General features: G+C 30.6%; 4 protein-coding genes across 6 annotated transcripts in view; 2 read left to right on the top strand and 2 right to left on the bottom strand.

Annotated features, from left to right (window-relative positions):
* The first annotated feature begins 1,194 nt into the window (after positions 1-1,194).
* Positions 1,195-5,511, top strand: LOC108689134. Its single transcript, XM_018195774.1, has 6 exons — positions 1,195-1,433; positions 1,792-1,989; positions 2,877-3,044; positions 4,438-4,545; positions 4,835-5,125; positions 5,257-5,511. Exons 3-6 carry the CDS (start codon positions 2,898-2,900, stop codon positions 5,509-5,511), a joined length of 801 nt encoding a protein of 266 aa, XP_018051263.1. The 5' UTR covers positions 1,195-1,433; positions 1,792-1,989; positions 2,877-2,897.
* Positions 5,512-8,015: 2,504 nt separating this feature from the next.
* On the bottom strand, positions 8,016-12,312 carry LOC108689241 (leucine-rich repeat protein 1). Of its 2 annotated transcripts, XM_018195930.1 has the most exons (6): positions 12,056-12,312; positions 11,710-11,877; positions 10,073-10,627; positions 9,669-9,982; positions 9,361-9,575; positions 8,016-8,821 (listed from the first exon to the last, which is right to left on the bottom strand). In XM_018195930.1, coding segments are annotated over exons 2-6 (1,245 nt in total). In that variant the 5' UTR covers positions 11,869-11,877; positions 12,056-12,312; the 3' UTR covers positions 8,016-8,819. The 2 variants fall into 2 exon arrangements, with proteins under 2 accessions (XP_018051419.1, XP_018051418.1); XM_018195929.1 differs by lacking the exon at positions 8,016-8,821 and having other exon boundaries at positions 9,299-9,575.
* A 1,017-nt stretch (positions 12,313-13,329) lies between these two features.
* On the top strand, positions 13,330-22,115 carry LOC108689260 (thioredoxin domain-containing protein 5). Its single transcript, XM_018195970.1, has 5 exons — positions 13,330-13,891; positions 17,432-17,578; positions 17,768-17,873; positions 17,948-18,238; positions 21,629-22,115. The coding sequence occupies exons 1-5, from the start codon at positions 13,713-13,715 to the stop codon at positions 22,091-22,093; spliced, it is 1,188 nt and encodes a 395-aa protein (XP_018051459.1). The 5' UTR covers positions 13,330-13,712; the 3' UTR covers positions 22,094-22,115.
* A 1,118-nt stretch (positions 22,116-23,233) lies between these two features.
* LOC108689259 (flavin-containing monooxygenase FMO GS-OX-like 3) overlaps positions 23,234-27,422 on the bottom strand; it is a 13,258-nt gene continuing 9,069 nt past the window's right edge. For both annotated transcript variants that reach the window (XM_018195968.1, XM_018195967.1), the window contains 4 exons: positions 26,906-27,214; positions 26,320-26,470; positions 25,973-26,247; positions 23,234-24,518 (listed from right to left, as the gene is read on the bottom strand). In XM_018195968.1, coding sequence (XP_018051457.1) covers positions 24,306-24,518; positions 25,973-26,247; positions 26,320-26,470; positions 26,906-27,214 — 948 coding nt within the window. In that variant the 3' untranslated portion in view covers positions 23,234-24,305. The remainder of the gene's footprint in view (positions 24,519-25,972; positions 26,248-26,319; positions 26,471-26,905; positions 27,215-27,422) is intronic.

The raw sequence follows: 27,422 nt of genomic DNA, 5'->3' as shown, positions 1-27,422 counted from the left end.
ATAAAAATGTTTAAAGATAAATATCTTTATATACGGTATAGTTTATTCTGTCTTAGCATTGTCAGTCTTAAAAACCTGTTTTAACATTAAAAAAATAATTATGCAGAAGACAAGCTTATTCATCAATTTTGACGAGATTAGGGTCATACGACGCATTTTTGCACGAAATGAACGAATATGACAGATTTTTCCGGGAAAGTGACACTTATTTTTTGCCAGACTCGTTCATGCAAAAACACGTCGAATGACTCTAATCAAAATCGGTAACTAAACCCATCCCCTGCATAATTACAAAAAAAAAAGTACAAAAAGTAAGGGAGCGTTTATTACACTTGCGTACATTACGTAACTCAAAAGATGTCACCAATCGGCTAAATCAGGCGTAACATAGATGTTCAAACGAAATCGGCATGCGCTGTTTATTAATAAAAATTAAATTATTTTAAAATGCTTGCAAAAAGATTCTGTAATTGGGTGCAAAAATAATAGGAAATTGGAAATAAGAAATCTTGGCGTTAACGGTAAAAATTAATTAAGTTACTTTTGATTTTAATAAAGCTAAATCCAAAGTAACATGCAATATTTCATACATCAAACACGTTAAGCTCATTCTACATTAAACCGGTTTAACATTAGTTGCAAGCTGATCAGCAAATTTGTTGCGACAGCCAATCTGAAGCTTGTATTTGGAAATCAACGCTTCATATTGGCTGTCGCAACAAACTCATCAGCTTGCAACTAATGTAGAACCGGCTTTATGTGCATTATATACTTTCAGTACAGTCAATGCCTAGTTTCCATCGAGGGTTTAAATCGGATCGGAATATAAGGATCAATCAATTACAGTCGAATATTCCCCTGGTACGGTCGAACGAGAATACTCTGGAGAATACTCGACTGTGGTTGATTCTGATCCGATTTAAGAGCGACTGTTACCAACGCCGATTAATTTAACCGATGATTAACTCAATCAATCAGCAGTGTAGTCAACAACAAGACTGTATATCGTTCTTCTTATCTCTTCGTGATATATTTCTATCTTTGCGTTCTTATACTTACCTGTGATAAAAGTAATAAAAATCTTTTATCTATAATAATAATTCTGCTGAATGAGTTAATCGTCGCTTAGCTCATTCAGCAGAATTATTATAGATAAAAGATTTTCATTATTTTTATCATAGGTAAGTATAAGAACGCAAAGATAGAAATATATCACGAAGAGATAAGATTAAAAACGATATAGAGTCTTACTGTTGATTACACTGCTGATTGAATTAATCGTCGATTAAGTTAATCGGCGTTGATAACAGTCGCCCTAAACCCTCGGTGGAAACTAAGTCAATTATGGAACATATGATCCTCGCAATGCACACTGGAAACGCTTGCCGCGCGGTAAAATGCGACGCGGTAACCAATGAACATGTTAAGAGCCTGTGAGTTTATTAATTTGCATGTACTTTTAATCGCCCCTTTTTTAAATTTTGTAATTAATTCCTGAACGCAGCCTAGATTTTCAGCGCTGGCAGTGAATAAAGTGAATTTTGAAACACAGCCAGAGATGCGCATATGGCCATAGAGTATGAAAATGTGACCGTACGCGCATGTTCGCAATTCGCATCGTAATTTTCGCAGTACGTAATTTGTAGCTGTGACAAATTTCCTAACCTGATTTATTGTTGGCGATTAATATCTTGTTAATATTTCATTTCACGGGAGTGATGCTTATCTCGATCAAAACCGTTCGTTTCGGACATAAACGTCGAATGAGCCTAATTTCATTGATTTTTGAAGTGACGTGGCTAAACTGAACAATTACCAATATAAATAGACAGTTAATTTGCGAGGATATAAAAAATTTATGAAAGATGACGCGTGAAATTAAAGATATACATATATACGATTAAATACATAAAAATGTGACTTTGATCAGTGCGTGAGCAAGTCGGAAAGCTTCTCAATTTAGTTTTCTGTTTTTGCAGTCGAACAAAGGTAAGACAGATAAAATTAAATGCTTCTTCTAGTGTTATTGAAATGACAATATTGAAAATAAATTAGCTTGATCCGAAAAATTGTAATACAATTATTTATGTAGCACATATTCTCCCTTATAAGGAACGTCCCTTTTGAGCATCTATAAAGAATACCTAGGTACAAATTTGTACCCAAGTATTACTTGTAAATTAATTTAGACGATATTAATTAATCCATTCAACTGTTTAGTTAACTCTTAAGCCAGTGACTTAAGAGCGGCACTTGTTTTCCTGCTGAATTGTTAACTGGATTAGAATCTTGCCACTATTTATTGACCATAATAAATGCCAGCATCTCAGCCAATCTAAGGCAAGAATCTAATCCAGCAAGAAAACAAACATTGTTTGCCAATGATTTTATTTGTAAACATATTTCGGTCTTGTTTAGAGTTTTTTTTTTATTTGAAAGAATCGATAGAAAATTTAATATTGAAAATTTAATATTTGATAAATTGTGAAACATGTATTTTTGCTTCTATTTTTTAAAAACTTACTTTATTTTGAAAAATGTACAGGATGTTTTTGAAAATTTGTGATAAACTGAATAAGCTGAGAGATCTCTTAAAATTAAATAATTCATTAAATATGCTAATATAATAGATTCAGCAATATCTCCTTAAGACAATAGGCATCGATTTTTATCAAATGTTTTTGAGAGTTGCATAATGGTAATGAGGTTGCCATTTAAAAAATTTGTAAAATACATAAAAATTTAAAATATTTTCTTCTATAATGCAATATTATAGAAATTGAGCAACATTCAACAAGGTCAAGTCAAAACTATCTTTAAAGAAGCATAAATTATCAAAAAAAAAATTAGCTTGATCAAATCTATTATCTTTCTAGTGTTCTTCAGATTTTTCAAAAATGGATTTGCGTAATGATATTAAGAAGGCAACAGCACTTATTTCCTCAGACAATGATGCAAAGTTCTATCTTTTGCAAGAACCAAGTCAGGCTACAAAAGATAAAAAAATGAATGAAAGGCCAGTGAGGAAACCACGAAACATACATGTCAGTATATGTAATAAATGTTTCATTTTACTCGTTATTAAAATAATGTACTTTAATTATTATCTTTTTAAGTAAAATAATTTTGAGAAATTTTATTCTTTGTTAATAAGTTGCTAATTAGTTATTAAACTTTATTTTCTTAAAAGATCTTTTTTTTAAAGGTATCTCGCCTGTACAAATACATTTTTGCAATTGTATGTTAACACATACATAAAAAGTAATATTTGATTTCATATATGCAATGTATTCTAAAAGTCCAGATATATTGAAAATGATAAATAGCGAAAAATATGTGAGAAGCAAAATTGTAGGACTAAAAAAATATACCTAATGATAAGAGTTTGAACGAAGTTTGCAAGATTATATGAAGATCAAGTTAAATTTTTTCAGTAGAATATTCTTTTTTTTTATTTGCATACTCTTGTAGTTTATTTCTATTCATTATAATAAAATATTGTTCCTCAAAGGATTTTATTGCTGTGTCGTGATTCCATTCTCCCTGTTAGTCAAGCATGTTTTGCAAATTCATGCAATTTAATGCTGAGCATAAATTTTCGACTAGTTGCTGAAAACGTAATACATAATCATACATATTCAACAATACGAGAGCAAATTTGAAACATTTTGTGTCAGCAGATTCAGAGCATACGGAGAACAATTGTTGTTCATTTTGTTATCAGCAAAATGACTTCCATTCATGACTTTGATTTATCATTCATTTTCATAAATCGATAGCAAATATATAACAAGTTGGCAACGACACATGTTGAATTCACGCGATGTCCTACTAGGTAGGATTGAAAATGATTTATACCTTGTTCTAAATTTGCTGAAAACTAATGCGCTTTATTTTCGACAACATCGCAGCAACAACACAGACAGGTAGCTATCAGGGTTGCTATTACATCCTTTGGCACTTCTGAAGAAAAAACATCATGAAAGACTCAAAAGTATTATAAAATATTTTTCCGTTAAGTACCTCTCATGTTATGAAATTTGAAAATTACAGTATTGTTAGCATTAGCATTACCCAGGAGATTGTTCTTATTTCCAGTTTTAATGCAAAAATGAAAATAGGAAGAACAGCCTCCAATGGTCTCGACTTTGATATATGTTGTCAAGATTATGAACAAAAGATTTCAAAAAGGTAATAAAAGAACATGCAATATAAAATGGAAATTTCTAATCGAAAAATTCAACTTAACTTTCATCTTGGTCTTGAAGACTTTATTTAAATCCTTTTCATCAGCAAGTACATTTTCTTTAGCTCTACAACTTTGTTTCACACATTTTTCGCTTTAGTTTAGCCATTTTCAAAATATTTTAATTTTTCTGAACTTTTAGAAGATTCTGTATATTATTTATAAACAATTATTCGCTCATTTAATTTCAGTTACTAGAAGACTCTGATTCATCAGAGAATAATGACATGGATGTAAATATATGCAGTAGAGTAAAACCTACTTTCGACAAACATGAAGTCTCTGTTGCCGTTAAAGAGGTAAGCAGATGTTCTTATCTATTAAAAAGGTAATTAAGATTTTATCAATCATTAACAAAAATACATTTTTTATTTTAATCATAAATAATAGCGTTAGGAGTTTAAGATTAAAGAAAATTAATTTCTGTGTTAAAAAATATATATTTGAGGAAAAATTTAATAACTTTATGTTGTTTAAACATCAAAATATACATAAAAAAATATACATAAAAAAGCTAAATAAAAATAAAAACATTAATTTTTAAAGATTAATTGTTGTAGCTAAAAAAATTAAATTAATCTGACATAGGTAAATGGTGGACGTGACCTTTCAAACAAACATTGGGAAGAGAGTTTCTTTAGAAATCTTAAAGAGATGATGCAATGTGAGAAAAACATATCTCAAAATTCTTCCAAATATGATAATATAAAAGTAAATCAACTTAAGACTAATAATTTAAACGATAGATGTATTAAACAGAAAGATAAATTATATAGAAATGCTGCATTCATGGGTCTTTTGAAAACCAATAAAATTTCACTACAGGATTTAATTATGAATGAAAACCCAATAAGGAAAAAAGATGAATTAGAAACGATGGTAAGCATAAGTAACATACAATTTTATTATAACATTATGTTATGAATACTACTACGTTATACACGTTTGATACGTATATTCAAAGAGAGTAGTCTGAACGTAAAAAAAAAACATTTTTCACCTTACATCAGCATGAGCGTGAAATCACATTCAATGGATGTATGGACAGTGATAAATGCCATGTGGAATCAGTTCCTCTTCGTGAAGATCCTGAAATCTATGTTCATCCTTTACAAATGGGAATAGATGAAAAACAATTTAAAAATATAGATTTTTCTGTATCACGAATTGGTAAGAAGATAAAAGTGACACCACAAGAGCATTTTCTTGGAACGACTGATGACGCTTCCTTTAATTTTGTAAAGAAGAAAGACAACAGTACATAATCTATTATTATTTAAATAGATAAAATTAATAAACAGTTTCCTACATCAAGAAAGAATATATGATATGTACGTGTGTGTGTGTGTGTGTGTGTGTGTTGGTGTGTGTGTGTGTGTGTGTGTGTGTGTGTATATGAGATATATTAGATATGCAAAATATAATATGAAATATGTTAGACTTGGATATGTAAAAGATAATACCAAAATAAGTTAGTCTTAATTTCTTATAATTATAGGAAATCAATGTATATATCACGGTTGCCATTTTTTGACTAATGGTCTGCTAGAGATCGATATCCTTCTGTCAGAGATTGATTACCACGAAATTATTGTCTTGTAATATTTTTTCTCTCTCTCTCTCTCACACACACACACACACACACACACACACACACACACACACACACACACACACACAAAACGCGCGCACATACGCACAGAGAGAGAGAGAGAGCATACAAAAAAAGGGTTGAGGAATTGCGCGCTGAATTAATTTTTTGGACTTGCAAAAGAAGCACTTGGAGCCGTCCCTCGTTTTCATCGATTTTAACAAATATCTTTAATATTAAAAAAAAATGAATATACCATTATATAGAACACAAAATACTGTAAAACCTTTATATTAAACATTTTTTTACATATCACATAATTTCGAAGATATTTGCTAAAAACGATAAAATCCATATTTTTGGAGGTGTTTCACCTTAGGCTCTTAAACCATGAGATACGCTGATGAAAAAAAATATGGGTCTAATATTTTTTTATATTTTACAATATATTCAAAGTCCAACAAAATCGGTGAGAGACGGCTCCGATTCTCTTGTTAGAAACGCATAATAAATTACTGTATTAATATCACAATTAAATTTGATGCTCAATAGGCATTAAATTTATTAAAGAAATATTAAGTGGAAATATGTGAATAAATTTATTTTATTAATTTTGCGAAAAATATTACCTTGTCACATAATTAAAATAATTACATATACAGTATATAAATTTATATGGAATTATTTAAGAACTAAAGATTCCTTTTCGACTGTCATGGGCTTTATTTTTTATCAGTTGTATATTTACATGTAATCCAATAAGATTCTCGTTGTTAAATTTGGAGTTAATTGGAGATATTTCCTGTAAAGTTGAAGATTCCTTCAAATAGCGAAATAGCCAATCTCTGGCCGAAGATCAGAGAAATGGCACCCGTATGTATGTGAAAGTAGTGTCATTGTGGGATATATTGAGTTGTTCGGAAAATTCGTGTCGATGTTGAAGGAAAATTGAAACATAGAAAATTTAAATTTTATTGTACATTTATTAAATTATATAAGTTAGTCGGCACGAACTTTCCGGACAATCCAATATTGCAGGTATATTTGTTAAAAAAAAAAAACTGTTGAAAGAAATATTAAACAAAAATCTTTTATATTATGCTTAGTTGTATTGCTATACATAATAGCAGAATATTCTAATAATTCTACACATATAATGATTCGCGAAAATTAACTATGTTGCACAATTATCAGTAATCTCTTTTTTGTAATAACTAAAATTGCCTGGAAAACCTAAAGTCATGGAATTTAAATTGTCATGGAAAAATCATGGAAAAATATAAAAACATCTAAATTTTGAATTTTTCTTTGTAATTCTCTTAAATACTCTTATTTTTATTTTATTATATAAAAAGTATTTATAATTTTTTAAATATGTTTAAATATGTCATTACAAGGAAGCTTTTTTGATCTTGCGCTTATTTCTTGTTCGCAACATTGTTTTTTCATAAAAGTTAGAAATTTATTGCCGTAATCAAAACTACATTTGCATGGCAAACTCTCCTATAAAATATCACGCCGTGTTCATTTTGGTACATTTATCCAGATGATAGAAACATTAGCCACTGATAGGAAAATGACAGAAGAATTAAAATTGACTGCCTATACTAAAAATCTATAATGCACGTAACATAAACTGTAACATTTTCAATACTGGCAGTAAATTTGGAATATAGCCAAAGTGAGTAAAAAGAAGAATAAAAAACAAATTTTAAACTGTGTATTTTAAAAAGAATATTACGTATTCTTAGAGAATATGTAAAACGTATTTTACGGCGAATTTGATTGGACATACTAGAGCGCATGGGTGTATAAAGCCATTAGTACACTGATTTAATTTGAATGTAAGAGTAAATTATAAGTTATAAGCTGTATAACTCGTGATCTCGTGTAAAGGAATCATAATAGTGTCATTGCGCTTGGCTTAGCGCCGAGGCACTACCGTGTCTCCTGATGAATAATATAAAAATAGAATGTATTATACAGAAATTCTGAAATTTATATAAAAATTCTGAAAAATTATATGAAAAATTCTGAGAAAAATGTTATAATTCTGACGAAAATTTTTCTTAAAATTTTTCATATAATTTTCAAAATTTTTATGTAAATTTCAGAATTGTTTAAAATTCTATATAATTTTATAACTTTAGAAAATTTCTCAGAATTTTTATATGAAGACTCTTAGAATATGTACGATTAAGTAAATAGAAAAGAAGAGCGAACACCAAAACAATAATTATCTTTGATTCTAGTATCAAAATGTTATTTTCTGATACCACATGAAGCTATTTCAGTAGTAAGCGTCACTATAGGTTTGTAGCCCTGTAAGGGCTGACATCGAGCTTAAGTCTATGCCATCAATTAATTCACTATTAGAAAAGGAGAGAACTACTCCACGATTATTTCTCTCTTTCTTTCAATCAAGTCCTCAGCTTTTCAGCGTGTAGAGTTTCTGTAGTAAGAGTTAAAACACCTATCTTGCACTCATGTGCGCATCCGTCATTAATAGGGAACAAGTATGAGATAAAGAGCGATATTCATAGTCCGTTCTTATTTCAAAATCGTCTTGAGAAATGTCTTAAGATGTTAATATATGTTAATCCTTCTGATTGGCTTATGATATCTTTAGACTGTAGTTGACAGCTTCAAATATAAAAATCGACTATGGGCCATAGCAGAAAGACTAACTTATGAACTTAAGATAGTGTCTTATGATAGTGTCTTACTGCTTTAAGTTTTTTGCATGTCATGCACGAATATCAGTCAAAGTGAAAAAACAAGCTATAACAAGCTATTTTACTGTTTTACTTATCACTTTCGTTTTCTGAATATGATGGAACTCTTATTAGAGGAATTCTACTCTCGTATGAACACTCCTATATCCTATAAATCTATGGTCTTAGTGTTTTAAGTTTTTTTGTGTTATGATCCTTGATGAAGTCATGTTTATTAGCGTTTCCCTGAACGCATTCCTATTGTAAATCCTGCATAAGAGAAATCATTATCCATGATTTTGTATTTAAAAAAAATCCTTTCTTGTGAATAGTAAAATTTATTTTTTTTTCATGATTTTACAAAATATTTTATACATCTGTCTTTCAGAATAGACTAGATTGTTATAATTTCACTATAAATATGAATTATTATCTTATATTTTCATTTTGAAAAATAATGTTACACAAATTATTACTCAGAGCTTTAAAAATAAATTGTCATATTTATAAATGCAAAATTTATTGTATACAATTAATAAATTTATACAATTAATAAAATTAATAATTCAAGATACAATGACATATAAAAAGATATACACAAAGATGATTAAATATACAATTATATCATTCTATTTATATTAGAGTATTGATCAATAATGTTTATATCAATTTATCTCAGTAGTAAATACAAACAATAAATATAAATTCAAAATAATTAAATAAAAAATATAAATTGAAATACACATATTTTGTATATCATGTTTTAAAACAGAAAATTAGACGTGTTAAAGTGTTTTATTTTGACTTACAGAGGATATTGTTAGCACAGAGTAACGAACAGAAATAAGCTTCAAATATAAAAGCTGTATGCATCGACTTTTTTATCTCGGCACATGGTAGAGGTACATATATGAGCTTCTTTACGTAACAATCAAAACAAGCAGTTTTACATAGGTAGCAGCATTTTGCTTCATCCAAATAATCCACCAATGTATATGGTATTATACTTGCATCATACGTTATCCTATATAAGATATAAAAATTATCTTGATCCATTCATCACATATTTCAAGTATTTAATTATACGATATAAATAAAAAAAAAAGAAAACAAGAACCTAGACTTTAGAATGCTCTTAGCTGACCATTCAACAAGATTTGTCATCTTTACTGTCATTGCACTATCATTTCCACAAACATCATTTTTAATGTCGTAGGATTCCATAAACGGATTCTCTGTAACATCTAAAAGCTGTAATCGCAGATATGTGATAGTCACTGGTAAATACGACAAACGGTTTCTTGCTACATCCAAAACTCTCAGATTTCGTAAAGTTTTAATATTATGTGGTAGATGCGTCAATGTATTTTGGCTAATTTTTAGATGTACCAAGGCATTTAGATTTTTAATCTGTGTTGGCAATTCAGTTAACTGTGAAATAATAAAAAATTATAATAATAAATTTATAGACAACAGAATCTGCTTTATTAATATAATTTTTAAATTTAATTGGATACTTACTAAATTACTACTTATATCTAAGAAATGCAAATTATGCTTAATGGCAGTTTGCTCTAGCCATGTCCACTTCGATTTAGGTGATTTTCCAAGATTATTTTGCGACAGTAAAAGTTGTTGAAGATGAGGTAAGGTGCCTAGCTCCTTTGGCAAATAGGAGATGTTATTGTCCGACAAATCCAAAATTCTTAGACTTTGCAAACGCAAAATTTGTCGATCAAATGACTTTCTGCTCAGTCCACTTAAAATTAATTGCTCTGTAGTTCTTGGGAAACCCTGTAAGGTTGGATACTCAGACTTTTTCTTTACTACAACTTTGACTTTTCCCATGGAGAATTGATTCGAGTTGAAAAACACATTAGGCATAACTGTATATTGATTTACGAGACTCTCATGCTGAGAATGTCTATTTATTATTTGATTCAATATACGAAGAAAGCTTTTCAATTGAATTGAATCACTCTGAATTATCAGATCGTGACAAGGTTGCGTCAATCTTATTGTAACTTTGCCATCGGCGATAAACTTCGTGAATACTTGTTTTACATTATTAACAATCTAAAAATAAAAAGAAAAATGATTATTTTATATTCTTCAAAAATAAAATGAAATATGGAATTTAGATTCTGCTGAAAATATGAAAATTATTAAAACGATATTAAAGTCTAAAAAAATCTACAATGAAAGTAAAGGCTACAAACTTTCTAAACGTTAGACATATCGTAAGAATTAGCCAATCAGCTCAAAATTTGTGATGATTTTTTTAATGTGATTGGCTAATTCTTATGGTACATTTTTTACAGATTATAGAAAGTATGTATAGATCCCTTAAAGCCAGAAGCACATAGAAAAATTAAGGCAATAAGACTTGAGTAATAAACGAATGGCCAATCACAATAGAGAATACATAAGGTAATAAACCTTAGATTCTCTATTGTGATTGTCTGAAACGTTTCACTGCTTATGTCTTATTTATGTTTTTAGCTTAAAATCTATTCTACAATAGCCGTAAGCACAGTTATGATTGTAAATGTAAGAATTGAATCAATCATGTCGAATAGGAGGAGAATATTTGACTGATCAATTCTTACAATCATGACTATGCTTATGGCTATTACAGAATAGGCATGAGAATTGACCAGTTATAGTTAAACCAGTTATAGTTAAATATGAGGAGAATATTCGACTGATCAATTTTTATAATTACCACCATTTACAATTATGCTTACTCAAATGTAAAATTAAACGAGATTAAATCCTGGAATACAGATCTTTGTATAATGCATAATTTATAAAGTAAGAGAATCAATTAATTAGTCTTTTATTTTATGGAAAGAAAGAAAATGAAGAACTTTAATTGATTGATTTTTTTTTATGTATTGAATTCTTATGTATTAAAGAATGATCGAGTGTTCACTGATTAATTTTTTCCATTGAACGCAACTTACTCTTATATAAATGACTTATAAAGTTCATTTTATAAATGCATAGTTATAAGAGTTGATCTATTATAATCGAATATAAAAATTTTCTACTCTGATCAATACTTACAACTATAGCCACCTACTGACTATGATTATGCAATTGTAGAATGAGTTTGTTAGAAAAACAGACAATTAGATACTATTACTGTTAGCTACCTGATACTTGGTGCCTTGTTTGTTCTGTCGTGTTTGTAAATACAGGTACACGTCATCTTCGACCGATTTCTTAGTGAATGCCAAGATCGACTGTGATCTTCTTTGCGAGCAGACAGATAATATTCTATCGTGGATCTCGATATAGCAGTGAAATTTCATAATCGTTCACTGTTCCGCACATCAGTAAATCGTCGAATCCGAGGCAACGTCAAATGTAATGAGCAGTAATGAAAAAAAATTAATTCTTCAGAATAGCTACCTCACCTCTGATTTTGATGAAATTAGGCTCATTTTATCAAAATCAAAGGCTATTCTGAAAAATTACTAAACTAAAGAATTATTTTACCTAAATTAACTTCTAAAACGCTGCGATAACAAGTGTTATACAGGTTATACATAACCTATGCTACAAGTAATTAAATATTCTTCTCTGCTCTTCTTTTGAAACTTTTTTTTCTTTTTAAAGGCCCCTATTTTGATTTCCGACTCCGATTCATTAAAAGATTGATAAAATGGTCCACTAAATCCGGTATTCCGGTGTATGGCTCCTCGTAAAGCACGCATAAACAATAAATCTGTTCGCATTGTCCGAAATCCCTCTCAAATTTTTGAACTTAAAATGAGATAGATATATATTTGAGTGTGTTGAAAGGAGAAAAGACGAAGATGCTAAATGCAAAAAGTACACGAACAGACCAAGTATAAATTTTTCCTAGAAGTTTGGTAACTTTTATCTAGTCCTAACCAAGTTGGCAATAGAGAGGTCGCTAGTGATATGTGAGTAGAGAGAAACCTGAAAGTGATCATCTCGACTTTTTTCGTGTATCAAACCTCTTAGGCCGGGTTTACATCTTGACGGAAAAGTGGAAGCCAATCGGAGTAATAGTAGGCGATACATTTCGCTTGTCTGCTTCTGTCTTCCATGAGTTCTGATTGGCTTCCGTTTTTCCATCAAGGTGTGAACCCGGTCTTTGGATTCGACGTACGTCATATGCTCTGCAATCAATCAGAAAACAGGATTTTCATCGACCTAATTTCTATCGAGAGTTTAAACCGGATCAGAATGAAAAAATTAACCAACTACATTCCCCTGTTATAGTCGAACGACAGGGAAATCGACTGTAGTTCTTACATTCTGGGAGTCGATTGTGGATTTTGAAAGGAGATGAAAATTACAAAAGTGAGCAAAGATTACTACGTATTGATCAATTAAATTATAAATACTTTAGCGAATTTGCTCAATTTTGTAATTTTTACTTCATAGAATAATGTCGATATTTTTATAGAATAATGTCGATATTTTCTTTTTCATACTATTACGCGAGTTAAACAAGGATACACATTCAGAGTAATTATTCCATGTCCTTGTCTTATTCACATAATAGTATAGAAGAGAACCACAAAAACATGGACCCCATTGTGGAAAAGGCAGTGATATCCATTCTCAGATTTCTCTCTGATGATAATAAGTATCATGAATTCTTCGATATCGAGGATATCGATATAGTATCGCTCGTCGCGAAATCGCATCCTCGCGACTCGTCATAGTGGAAGAACAGCCAGTGATTTCAGTTGTCGCGGTTATCATCACTGATTTTTCAACGTATTGGTAGGCGGAATTGGGCGGAATGTGTATCTGTTCGCGCGAGAAAGTTGAGATAGACGAAGTGATTCGGAGGCAATTCGGAGTCGAGCAGACCCGAACGGCCTTAGTCCTGCAAGAATTCTCTCTTCCGTAATCTCTGATACGTGATACGACGGCAAGATACCGTCTATCTCCAGCAAGATGTTATGAGCAGTTGTGATTGTGAATCGCGGACCTTTTTTCAAGATCACACTTGGTATGGTGCTGTCACAATTGACGATTTTTTGAGCCCCGGCAGGAAAAGTCACAGGTTTTCGTCGAAAAATCGTTGAAAAATCTTGAAGATCGTTGTGCTTTCTTGTTCTTCCCGACGGGATATCGTCTAAACAGGCTTGAATAATTTCTCGTTTTGCGAACGATGCTGTCGCTCGTGATGATAGATTGCGTGTCTAAGCGGTGGATCCTGCTTCTTCTGTTTGTACTAAGTCAAACTAGTCATGGTCATGACGAAGATGCACATACTCTTCGGTATACCCACGATAACTTTTCCATCGAAGTTGGCAAGAAAAATCACTTCGTCATGTTCTATGCGCCATGGTAAAGAAATACATGTATTCTGATTATATAGTCATGCTATAAATTGTTTCTTAAAGAATTGATTTATTTTATAATTAAAAGACAGTGTGCAATTTATACTTGCTTTGGTAATTGTTGAGTTGAACTATCTCACGTCTGACATTGATAAAAAGTAGGTCCATTCGACATATTTTTGCATGAAATCAATGAATCTAGCAAAAAAAGTTTCTAGCAATAAAATTGTACAAACGAAAAATTGAGGGCTGTCTATAATGGTAGTAAGTTATAAGCTGTAACAATTAATCAATCAATCAAATGGAAGGAGATCAATTGATTGATTGGTTAGATTTTTAGTCCTGATCGATAATATGCCGAGTAAATTTGGTATAAAAAGTAAAGTTAAAAAATTGACCAATCACAGTCGAATGTGAGAAGAATATTTGATTGTGATTGGTTAATTTCTTTCTTTATTTCTCACACCAAGTTTGTGAATTAAAAAGCCCCTAGGCACTTGTCCGCTGTGATTGGTGATCATCGATTTAAAAAAAGTAATGAAAAATTACTTTTAAAAATCGACAATTAGTAGTAATAGTAACTTGTTAAAAGGTAACAAGTTACAGTTACTAATTATCGATTTTTAAAAGTAACTTTTCGTTTTTTAAAATCGTTGATCACCAATCACAGTGGACGAATGCCTAGAGGCTTTCTAATCTCAAGCGCTATGAATGGCTTGTGTCCAATCAAACCATGTTCAATCGTAAAGTAACTGTAAAATTCATTACTATTATAAAAAATAATGTAACTATGTTACTGTTAGAATTACCGAAAAAGAGATAATGCAGTTATCAGTAAAATTATCAAAACAAAGTAACTCTAATTTCGCTACAAATAAGGGAGCATTTATATTGGCTATAACCTTATGCTGTATACTATAATCTGTAAATATTGACTAATTACAAATATTCCCCTGTCATTCGATGATAAGAGGGGAATACTCTAAGATGATTAGTCAATTTTTACAAGATTACGGCATACGGTTACGGCCAATATAAACGCTCTCTAACGAATTAAGGCCATTATACACAAAATTATATTATTAGGTGTACAACTTTGCTCCTGCCGTTTTCCTATAGATGGCTTTAGCGGTAAGTGGTGGTCGAAATAAATAGATCATAGACGTCATACAATAAACTTGAGCATCTGTCAACATAACCCCATAGAAACATTAGTCGATTTGTGTCTACATCATAAAGTTATTCTCGATTGAAAATGTCAATTTACGAGCCAAATTCTCGTCATTTGCGGGAGGTTTTAATTTTTTGCTTCAATATGAAGAAATCTGCGGCTGAGGCTCAACGAATGCTCTCAATTACTTATGGTGAAGCCGCTATTAGTGAAAGAACGTGTCGTGAGTGGTTTCAACGCTTCAAGAACGGTGATTTTGACGTCCAAGGTCATGCTCTGTATTTGGTGGGACCAGCTCGGCGTAGTGTATTATGAACTGTTAAAATCGACTGAAACAATCACAGGCGATCGATATCGAACGCAATTGATGCGTTTGAGCCGAGCATTGAAAGACAAACGGCCGCAATACAACGAGAGACACGATAAAGTGATTTTGCAGCATGACAATGCTCGACCCCATGTTGCGAAAGTGGTCAAGACATACTTGAAAACGTTGAAATGGGAAGTCCTACCCCACCCGCCGTATTCTCCAGACATTGCTCCCTCTGACTATCACTTGTTTCGATCAATGGCACACGGCCTGGCTGACCAGCACTTCCGGTCTTATGAAGAAGTAAAAAATTGGATCGATTCGTGGATAGCCTCAAAAGATGACCAGTTTTTTCGACGCGAGATTCGTACGCTACCCGAAAGATGGGAGAAAGTAGTGGCCAGCGATGGACAATACTTTGAATCATAAATGTATAACCAGTTTTTTACAATAAAGCGAATTTCGAATTTCGGAAAAAAACGGCGGAAGCAAAGTTGTACACCTAATATATTAGCTGCATAATCATCTTAAGGCTGAACCAATAAGCATCTAACATAAAGATGCCATATGATTTACATAAAATGCTCATTGGTCTAAGAGCCTTATGTTATGATTATGTAATATGATTATGTAATATAATTTTGTATGTGATGTGATTCCTTACTTCTATTCTCTGATTTTAATGTATTATTTAATATGTTATTAAAATTTTAATACATTTGTATTACATGTGATTAAATGTAAAATGTGCAGCAACAAAGGGGATTTCAGACCCTGCATGTAATTGATTGCCACAGGAAGCAAGACAAACCCAAATGAAAGAATATTTTATATGAAGTTTCATTCCACAAAAGCTTCCATTTCGAGATATCAAAAAAATGTGATTTTTCATTAGTATCTTTTTCTCTTCTTCATCTCAACGGATATTTACAAAAATTTAAAAAAAAGAATATAAAGATCCCAAAAAGGATATAGAGTATGGATATGAATATCAAAAAGATTAGAGTAAGAATTTTTTTGTTATTCGTGATTTCAAAATTCTGTTTTTAAAAAACTCAAGAATTTAAAAATCGCATTTTTTATATGATCTGAAGGACCATTTTTTAAATAATTCAGTAGCTTATTATATATTATTGGGTTGAGGAGAAAGTTTAATCTTTTTTTTGTTTTAGTTCAAAATTGTACAATATCTTCATTAAAAATGAATGAAATTAAAATTTAAGAGGTTTTAAAGCTTGAAATCTCTATTTTTGAAAGATTACTATATTTTTTGAGTTTCTGTGAGTTTGATCATTTTTACATATTAAAAAACTACGAGCTGATAAAAAATTTTGTTTTCACTTTGGGGGTTTTTCATGTCCCAAAAAAAAATTTACGAAAAATTTTTGAGTACCTATCGTGAAAGCTTGAACCTTTCCCTACAAAATTATTAAAAAAAAAATGTTTCTACGATTTTTTGTTCCTGAGTTATTCGCGAGTTAAGTAAAGGAGCATTCTGACTGTGATTTCTCATAATTCTGATAAAAATCATACCACAATTAAAAAAACAGGTTCTTAAAACTGAAACTTTGCTCTAGCGAATTATTATATAATTGTAACGAATTATTATATAATTGTAACGAAAATTTCGCAGCAAATGAAAAACTTTTGCATAAAAATATAAAGAAACTTTCTTATCCAATATATTCGATATTTTTTCAAATTTTTTTTAGATTTGGTAAAACATGTCGAAAAAAAAATGTTTTCAATCAATTTCTAACTTTGAAATTTATCTTACTCTAATATGATGTTAAAAGACTTCAAGTTTTTGATCTACAAGGCTATTTAACCCAAAATGGAAGCTACAACTCTAATCAGAGATCTAAAGTTGGAATGTTAACTTTACATATCCATTGTAATTAATCAATTCAATAAAACAAATGTGTTTCATGCTATTTTTTATTTCAATTAAAAAATAAATCTATTTTTCTTAGAATAATATAAAATAAGATAAAACTTATGTAGCACGAATATTATTTTTTATGTTAATTGAATGATGAAATCTAATTGGGAATATTCTGTATAAGGTGTGGGCATTGTCAAAGACTTAGTCCCACGTGGGAGCAGTTGGCAGAGATCTCGAATGAGGAGGACAGTAATATAAGAATCGCCAAGGTGGATTGCACAACCGAGAGCATTTTGTGCAGCGAGCAAGATGTTACTGGTTATCCTACGTAATACATTTTTGCCATCTAACTTAACTTTTGTCCGAAACAGATTTTTTGAAAATTGATTTTTAATTTATGCGTGCCATAATTATATCTGATAATATCTTTATGCGTGTAGTGTTATACAGATTTATTTGTAAATTATCTTGAAATGTATTGCAATTACATATAACGTTATGATGTCTTTTGACATAGATTGAAATTTTACAAGACTGGAGAAACTAAAGGCATCAAGTTCCGAGGTACTCGTGATTTACCTACATTGACTTCTTTTATTAATGATCAGCTAGGTAGTTCAATGGTGTGTATTTTATACTATTTTATACAATTTCGTGCTATTGCATTGAATTGTTAGTCACAATTTATATGTTCCAGGTTGAAGATGTCATGCCATCTCCTCCGGAAGCAGTGAATGGATTACTAGAATTAACGGAAGATACGTTTGAAAAACACGTATCTTCTGGACATCATTTTGTTAAGTTTTATGCACCCTGGTGTGGACATTGCCAGAAATTAGCTCCAACTTGGGATGAATTAGCCAACAGTCTTCGCAACGATGACGTAGTCAGTATTTCTAAGATAGATTGTACACAGCATCGTAGTATCTGCGGCCAGTTTGACATTAAGGGATATCCTACGCTACTGTGGATTGAAGATGGAAAAAAGGTATTGATTGAATTATCGATTTTTTTTCCCACAAAGAATAGTTATTTACAAGGTAGTGCTTACTATCTGAAAAAAATCTGGAAAACCTGAAATTTTGAAATTTTTTAAAATGAAAATCATGAAATTTTTATGAAAATCAATATTCAAGGAAATCCTTGAAATTTTATTTTTATATTCTGTTTTTTTTTTTCTGAAAATATTGTTTTTTTTCCTTATAATGTAAAATGTCGACAATCGGTAATAATAATAATAATAATAATAATAATAATAATAATAATAATAATAATAATAGCTTTATTGAATGCTATGACTTATAATTAATTGAAAGCAACACGTATAGTATATGATAATAAACTAAAAGCACATGAAGGAATTAGAAAAATAACCTATTCCAGATGAGTTGAAAGTAGGGAGATCTGTCAGCCAATCAAGTTTTGAGTTTGCAAAAATTCACATGACTCGTTGACGCTGAAAATGAGCTTAATTTCTGATTGGAGATCCTCCGCTATTATGCGCAATGGATTACCTTTCTAATTGCATCAAATTAAAAGTATACAATAGACATGATTGCAACTGAGAATTGATTTGATACCTAATTTAATTTAATTTAAAGAAAGCGGATGTATTTACATATATTTACATATATTCTCTTGACATATATTTACATATATTCTCGCGAGTTTTTATTAAAAAAAAATCAGGATAATAATAGAAGATGATATAAAATAGAAATTCATTAATATTAATAATTGTAATGACCAATTTTTATACTATTCTATAAATGTCATGCCATTTATAGAATAATGCAATTGAGAGAAGATAAATGTAGAAAATATCTCGTTTACTTTAAATGTTTATCAAAATACATTCAATCGATACATTTTTATGTAAAAGTAAAGATTTAACAAGGAAAAAAATCTCGCTATATCTCGAAGCAAGATATTATTAATAACAGTTTGTTATTACTGAGATTATAAAATCTAATCATATTGATATGCATGTTGCGAACTATGCAGTGCGCATGTACTGTAGTCACATGTGCATGCAATGGCTAGCCATATGCGCATGCATTTTACATATATTAAATCTTTAAAAATGAATGAGCAGGGCTGGGTATGTATTTGAATTAATTTGAAATATTTTTATTTGACTCTGATTATGACTGTGATTTTCACGTGCTTCCTATACAGAGCAGCTTTTATGTATTATGTGGGCTTCCACAGTTAATACATGTCTTTAATCTTTTAATCTTTGGGCTGTTGGCATTGCGTTCTTCTTTTTCGAAGAGTGGTGAGCATCCGCGCAATTCAGACAAGCTTCTAGTTTCTCATAGAACTCATTAATCTATATAATCATCATTCTCTATATATTCACATTTGAAGCAGAGCCGAACAGTAACTACAATTTAACTAGGTTGATCGTTTTTTCGATGATAATGATATCTCGCCTTTTATCTTGCAGACTGCTCAAGAGTCTTCGATTTGGCCGGTTTTCCTGTTTCGATATTTTGATATTTAAGTATGAACAGATTCATGATTATAAGATTAGCTTTCTCTATCTCAATTGTTTCCTTCAGTTCTTCAAGAGGCATGTTTTCCGAATTGAATCTCTGATTATCGCTTTCCTACTGATTTTGAACTTGGAGACAAAAGTTACAATATCTGTTACTTACAGTATTATGTTAGACAAAGCATTGTTCATTAGTTTTTCAATTAAAGGTGTTCCAAGTATCTCTCGAATATTTGTATATTTAGCTAAACTTTATATTATAGGAACTGATCTCTTTTGAGATACTAATAAGAAGAAATCACTTGCTCTTCATTTGTTTGTTTGATATGACTCGAAAATGAATAATGTATAAATCCTTCGAGAAAACATCGTGTTTAAATCTCCTTTTTTCGAGAGTTTCGAGACTACTTTTTGTATCCATCATCAGGGTTTTGGGATCCGATATCCCATGACCATCTTTCTTAGCCTTGTAGGTAGTATAAGAAACATTCTGAAGGAATCTACTTGAGGATCCCTTAATTAGGTTTAGATGAGTTCATTATCTGTGGATTATCATTGCAGCTACTATCCAATAGTTATTACATTTACACGGCTCGATTTATAATATAATTGAAGTTACAAAACTGGTCAACATAGCTATTTCTTCGAAGAATGGAATGACTGTGATTGGCCAGTTTCATAATGTCGATGTTATAAATTATTGACGTTAGATGTCGTGTAAACACTATATTTTACAACGAAATTATTACATCGATATAATAACTCAAAATCGTTTAGTGAAAAGGCTTAGGACCGTCACATATAAAATGACATAAAAAAAATGACACAAATGATTTTTCACATTCTTTCATTCTTTCAGCTCGGAAATAAAATAAGTCTGACCGTGTAAACACGACTTACTTAAGTAGGAATTATAACATCAGCGTTATTAAGTCGAAGTTAAGAAGCCATATACATATAAATGTATTAAATGTTATAGGAACACTCCATCTAGTTATACTGGAAAAGGAACTCATTTTTGCTGCTCATGATACATTATTGGTAGTGGAATCTTGTAGTTTACATTATATAATGTAAATAAACATAAATTTTCAGTATTATATGTTAGGATAATAGTGTTTTAACCTCTTTTAATTTATTATTTTGCATAAAGAAAGTTGGTATTGTAATAAGCTTTTGTGTAAATGTTTGACGCTTGATGTTCCTGTAAGGGCATCTTCAGGTTTCTTTTTGATTTATAGTTTGATTATATACTTTTTTGCAAGAGACAATGTAATACAGCAATCACTTCATCTTTATTTAACATTAAACGACAAAGTAATGATCCACTGTGTTACACTTATGTCATCTGTATCTCTTCCCTCACGAAAAAAACTGAGCACTACACTGCTACACTATTACACTGTTAATATACACTAAATAGTAAATTTGATCACTATTGCACTGGTACACTATTGTAGTAATTTCTTTTTGTGAGAAAATATTCATTAAAAAAATTAATGTACAAATTTTATTTTATGTTTTTTAACTGAAATTACTTTATATAAGATGTTTACAGTGTATAATTTTAGCTGAGGTCTCTATAAGTCTCTTTTTTGTTTTGAACTCTTAAAAAATTCTTTAATTTTACCTAGAATTTTTAATAGAAAATCCAGGAATTCTTAGGGAATTCTTTATATTATTTCAGTAAACATTAAGTCTGTTCTCGTTAAAAATTCTCAAAAATTGTTGCATTTAAAATGAGATAAATGTATGTATGTTCGGATGTTAAAAAGAGAAAAAATGAAGATGTAAAAAGTGACGCAAGTAACGCAAATAAATCTATTCTCTTTTACATAAAAGAACTTTTGATGGAATATTTAATGGGATATAAATTTCTAGGTGGATAAATATACTGGTCAACGTACTCACGAAGAGTTGAAAGCTTATGTGTCAATGATGCTGGGTAAGAATGCAGAGAATGAGTCAAGCCGGAAGCTTGAAAATACTGACGGAATCCCGAATGCTATATTGAGTTTGACAGCTGATAGTTTCAAACAAGGTATTGAAAAGGGTCTTTCATTCGTCAAATTCTTCGCACCCTGGTGCGGACATTGCAAACGTCTGGCTCCCACGTGGGAAGAATTAGGTAAGAAGTTCTTCGGCAACGACAATGTAAACATTATCAAAGTCGATTGTACACTCGACGTAAGTAAACAATTGTGCAATGAACAGGAGGTAGATGGTTTTCCAACTTTGTACTTATATCGTAATGGACGCAAGGTTTCAGAATACAATGGCTCACGTAATCTCGACGATTTGTACGACTTCGTAATGAATCACATGAAAACACATGACGAATTGTAATTTTGTTTGTCATTAAAGCGTGTGTGTGTGTGTGTGTATGTGTGTGTGCGTATGCGTGCGTGTGTGTGTGTATCGTAATGTATCCCCAATTTCAAATAATTTAATTAATTTAAGATGCATGATGTTTCGATTTTTTATTGCCAAATGGAAATAGAAGAAGCGAGAATTTTTTTCATTTTTATATCTTATATATCGAGAGATAAAGAAATGATACGTTAGCATATAGAATGTAACATACTCAAATGTAATCCCGTGTAAAAAAATGTGCTTTCAAAGTATACCTATTTATTTGTCTTTTTTCATTTATTTAGCATTTATACATATAATTCTTTTTTGTTTATTTCTTATACTATTATATTATTTATTCCATATATTTTATAGTGGGGCTATAAAATTTTATTAAAAGATAAAATAATTAATGTTGATCTTGTTCTTCGCGTATCCAATATATTAATTTTGTCTGAAATAAGAAAGAATAAGTTGATTGATCCTATTATAGTTTTTAACATATGTTTGTATTAGTATGGCAGCATAAGATGTTTGTTATTTTAAATAGATTAGATATCTGAAGATATCTAATGACTAATTAACGGATATGCGCGCGCGCGCGTGTGTGTGTACACACACAATATACCAGAGTTAAAATCGTAAATTTCAATAGGATCCTTCAATTGTATTCTGTATGATGTAAGCTCTTGGAAATTGTAGCAATATCAAATTGACCAAATGCAATTTTTATTATTGTAATTTGATTACATTGACAAATAATTGTTTCAATGCACAGGAGTCATAAATCCTCCCAGCAAACCGCAAACGAGACAACTTAAAATGTTACACGAGTGTCAGAAATGTTACATATAATATTATTTGTAATGATAAATATAATGTATTAGTACGACTCTATGTTAACAACTTTGAATATAATATTTGTATATCTGAAATATATCAATAATATATTAATGTAATACATAAACGTCCTTTATATATATTTTATATATAAAAAAGACGTTTACATAACAATGTTGCTAACTTTAATGGACTACATTTTTTTATTTTCAGCGTTAAAGTAAATACAATAGTGATAAAAATTGATATTATGATAACATTTAATTTTGAATCGATTGTGAACAATCTGCAGGGCTATGTTCGGGGAGACAGAGCTATTTGAATCATTCCATCTATATTGTTTATTAGATGTAAAACAAGGATAGGATGACATGCTAATAGCATTTCCCTGAATGTATCCGTGACAACTGGAAGTTGAATAAATTCAATTACATATGTGTAGTACATATATGTATTTTATACGTATCAGTCGTATAACATTTGTTAAATTGCTGAAAGATTACAGTTGTATTTATGTTATATATTTTAATTTACATGTGTTAGATTACATTTTTAAATAATTGTTATGATTATGCAACGAAAAAATATAGCTTTGTTCTTTTTAAAAACCCTCAAAATTATGTGACAATTACATATCGTCTCTATGCTTTGCCAGTTTGATTCTTGAATCCATTGTCAATTGACTAAATAAATCGCATGAGAAGTATATCGGACTTCGAATGTTTCAATGCTCGTTTTTTTAGTAATATATAATCTAATATACATTTATTTGAATATGACCGCATCTGCGACGCAGATTCTGCGCAGTGTTCATACGAAAATAATGAGCAATATTTGGCTATACTTGGTTTTTCCAACATGGATACGATAACCTTGTATACTAATATTTATCTTTTCTGTATCTTTCATTATTTTCATTATTATTATAACAAGTCAGTGTTGTGAGCCTCGTGTAGAAACATGGTAAACATTTTTATTAATCGTTCATGGTCACACTGGAATGAAAATGATCCAAAGCGCATTTAACCTATTACCATATTCACAGTTTTTGTTTTTTTGAAGACAAAAAAAATTAATGTTAAATGCGTTCGAGGTCATTCTGACCCTGTGACTATTAACGGTTCAACTTTTAAAGAAGATTATGAAGGGTTGAAATAAACGGGAATAGAGCCTTCGTTCTAATTTTTATAATGAACTGCCCTTAATCGAAAATATTTATCGTATTAAATTGCGATGTATGTACAAATTTCTAGCATAAACAATGTTGATATTGAAAAATATAAACAGTTTATCGTATCCGTTAAATACGTACAGTCATCTTGCAATAAAATAATATTTATTTTTCTCACTTTTCTTTGCGTGGAACCTAACAAGGTTTACAGTAAGATACGCTGAAATTTTCGCTATCGATGATGCGATACTGATAATTTTTGTAGGTAGTGAAGTCTACTTCGCGCATTTGCAAAACGTGAGTCATAACCTTCTTGACTACTGGTAGGAAGCCTGTCACATTCGCAGCAGTTGCAAGTTGATCATAGTAAGCCCATTGTCTGTCCTTTAACTTGTTAATGTGTCTCAGCTAGGGACAAAGAAAAACGTTATAATTCAACAAGATCTCTTATCTAGAATAAAGTTCTAGATAACCAGAGAAGCACAATCATTGTTAAGAGTTCTGATTAGCTGTCATAATGGCCAATTATGAGATTGATTCTTTGGTATGTATATAGTAATAATTACACATAATAAAAATCATTTTTATTTTAGATTAGACGTAATTGTAATTCACTAAATTATTATTGTGTAATTAAAGATTCTGAATATAAAAATTCTGAATTATGTTATATCTTGATTATAACTTTACTGAAAAAACTTTATTGAAAAAAAAAAATTCATAATTTTTTTAGTCAATTATTTTTTAAGAATTTAATTTTATGGAAAATTCTTTTATGTAATTCTTTTATTAAATAGTAAACCGATTTGCTATATTCGTGTCTGTCTGATAATCTAGGATACTAACCTGATAAAAAATTCATATCATAATATTTTAATTTTCTCTTTATAAATTTATTAAAGATTTTTCTGAAAAATATCTCAAAAACTTCTTCAGATTTTATAAGTTTTCTTTGGAAATTATAAAATGAGAAATTTATAAATATTTCGTAACTCAGATATAAAGAATTCTAGAATAGACTTTTTCAATATTTCTGAAAAATGTTCCAATTTATACAAAAAAGTTGAGAAATTTTCTAAAAAGTTGTAAAAACTATATAAGATATTTAGATTATTAAGATTATTATATAAAACTATATAAGAATTATGAAAAATTTTTAAATTTATATGGAAAATTCTGAAAAATTATATAAAGAATTTTAAGAAAATTGTTTACCAAGGTCGTGATTGTTATATCAAGGTATCTTCCCTGAAAGAATCATCATTTATTGTCAATCAACGACATATATAGGGTGTCCCTTCATACAATATCAAAACTACAGCATATGAAAACAAGTTCAAAGTGTCTAATAAACATATCCGATTCCGAACAATTTCGGAATTTTTTCTCGACGGAATTATTTGTCCGATAATATTTTCGAAAAAACTATTGTTTTTACGCAATAAAAACTTATTGATGAATAAATAAAAGTGTGAATACAGTAGAACTCGGATTATTATGATAGAGGATTTTCTGATTCAATTTAGTTCGCTCTACTTACCTATAAATAGTGATGCACCTATGTAATTGAAGTTTGGAGTGTTCATGGAGAGAAAATTAAAAGTAAGTCCAAACCACACAATTGATGATCTCTTGTATACGTATAATCGAAAAAAAATTTCCTTGTTTAATAAAATTTACACTTGTTTCTTTAATTTCGATTGGAACTAAAATAGGATAATGTCCGAGATCATTGACGATAAAAAAAAAATGTGCACCTAATGTCAGACACCCCGTATATGTCATTGATATCAATCTATCATCGTCTCTCAAAATGCAAGCTTTTCCTGCAAATTTGTATAAATTAATCGTGAATCAGGTACCGGAATGCCTTTGTCCAATAGAGAGTTTTTCTCAATTTCATATTCTTCGCGCATCTGTTGTGCAGACGGTAACTTAATACGATCTTCGAGAACCCCGAGGATATATTGTGCTTGGATATGAAACAATGGAAACGGTATCACCATCGCGGGCAAGCCCATGAAAAACAGATTTGTATAGTCCATATGCACTAGATGCTTATAGACAGGTTCCACATGGTCGTCGTCCGTACGTATCTCGACTTTAGCCGACATAAAGGGATACGTGAATTTGTAACCTGAGAAGAAATTATGAAACTATTTATCATGAATCATGAAGAAAGTTTAACTGGAATTCTGATATGCATTACCAGTGCAGAATATGAAATCGTCCACTTCCACTGTTGAACTGTCGCGGAAGGTGAAGATGTTCCCCTGGATGGACTGGACACCGGGTTTTTGCTCGAGATTGCTCGATATTTTCGATTTGAGTTGTTCCGGCAAATTATGACTCAGATATACCTAAAATCACCAAGGGAACTAAAGGATTAATAAAAAAATTGCGTCGAATCGTTGATGATTAAGATCATGATGTAAATACATCATGATTAGGATTACTATGCCATTGCTACGCGGCAGTTTTTTTTAGCACTTTATGACGTACGATTTATGGTCGAAGATTATGTATCTCAACAAAGATTCGGAAAAGACCTCGCATAAACTTTATCTCGCAGGGAACTGAATTTTGGATAAAATTTTAATATATTTTATGTAAGGGCCATGGTTTATGTGAGAATACTAACCGAAAATTTAATTCAAATTTTCGTAAGATTTGTCAGAGTTCCTTTGATACTGATGATATTTATCAGGAAGGGACATTATCAGGAAGATGAAAGTATAACTTCAAATTTGTCAAAGATGATAATTAATAGTGCAGGGATTTATGTGCCAGCGTACTTTATCAGCATATTGCAAGACTTCCATGGCGATATCAATGCCAGACCAGGACGCGCCGAGTATGCAAACCTTCTTGCCGGTATAGACCTCTGGCACTCTGTACTGATGGCTGTGAACACATCTACCGCGAAAGCTTTCGATACCTGGAATATGCGGAATACGACCAACAGTGTAATGTCCGTTGCACAGCACCACAGCGTCGAAAATCTTTGTGGTTTCTGTTTTGGTCTCCAATGACTCGTATGTCACCATCCATAATGTCCGGCCGTTAATAGTTTCTGGCTCTACGCGCTTTACTAGGGTATTCAACTGAAAACAAATGTGATCCAAAATAAAAACATGACAAAAAACGAAGAAGTATCAATGATTTTAACATATACATATATTCATTCGCAAGATTGAAAGTGATACTTTATAAAAATAACGCGTTACTATTACCTTTTTTTTTTGTTCGTAAATTCGTTATTTGTTAGTAATTTTGAAAAATAATGTATTGTTATTACTGTTACTTAGAAAG

This window comes from Atta colombica, unplaced genomic scaffold, assembly GCF_001594045.1.
Source record: "Atta colombica isolate Treedump-2 unplaced genomic scaffold, Acol1.0 scaffold261, whole genome shotgun sequence".
Taxonomy (NCBI): domain Eukaryota; kingdom Metazoa; phylum Arthropoda; class Insecta; order Hymenoptera; family Formicidae; genus Atta; species Atta colombica.
The sequence above is the reverse complement of the archived record's forward strand: the minus strand, read 5'-3'. Positions and strand labels throughout refer to the sequence as shown.

What these genes read in the sequence shown, in the direction of transcription:
- LOC108689260 (XM_018195970.1), top strand. Translation starts at nt 13,713, where the DNA reads ATGCTGTCGCTCGTGATGATAGATTGCGTGTCTAAGCGGTGGATCCTG. An exon ending in GTCATGTTCTATGCGCCATG is followed by an intron (nt 13,892 to 17,431) that starts GTAAAGAAATAC and finishes ATTCTGTATAAG; the next exon opens with GTGTGGGCATTGTCAAAGAC. An exon ending in GATGTTACTGGTTATCCTAC is followed by an intron (nt 17,579 to 17,767) that starts GTAATACATTTT and finishes CTTTTGACATAG; the next exon opens with ATTGAAATTTTACAAGACTG.
- LOC108689134 (XM_018195774.1), top strand. Translation starts at nt 2,898, where the DNA reads ATGGATTTGCGTAATGATATTAAGAAGGCAACAGCACTTATTTCCTCA. An exon ending in TCTCTGTTGCCGTTAAAGAG is followed by an intron (nt 4,546 to 4,834) that starts GTAAGCAGATGT and finishes AATCTGACATAG; the next exon opens with GTAAATGGTGGACGTGACCT. An exon ending in AAGATGAATTAGAAACGATG is followed by an intron (nt 5,126 to 5,256) that starts GTAAGCATAAGT and finishes ACCTTACATCAG; the next exon opens with CATGAGCGTGAAATCACATT.
- LOC108689241 (XM_018195929.1), bottom strand. Translation starts at nt 11,868, where the DNA reads ATGAAATTTCACTGCTATATCGAGATCCACGATAGAATATTATCTGTC. An exon ending in AACAAGGCACCAAGTATCAG is followed by an intron (nt 10,628 to 11,709) that starts GTAGCTAACAGT and finishes TTTTATTTTTAG; the next exon opens with ATTGTTAATAATGTAAAACA. An exon ending in TAGATATAAGTAGTAATTTA is followed by an intron (nt 9,983 to 10,072) that starts GTAAGTATCCAA and finishes ATTATTTCACAG; the next exon opens with TTAACTGAATTGCCAACACA.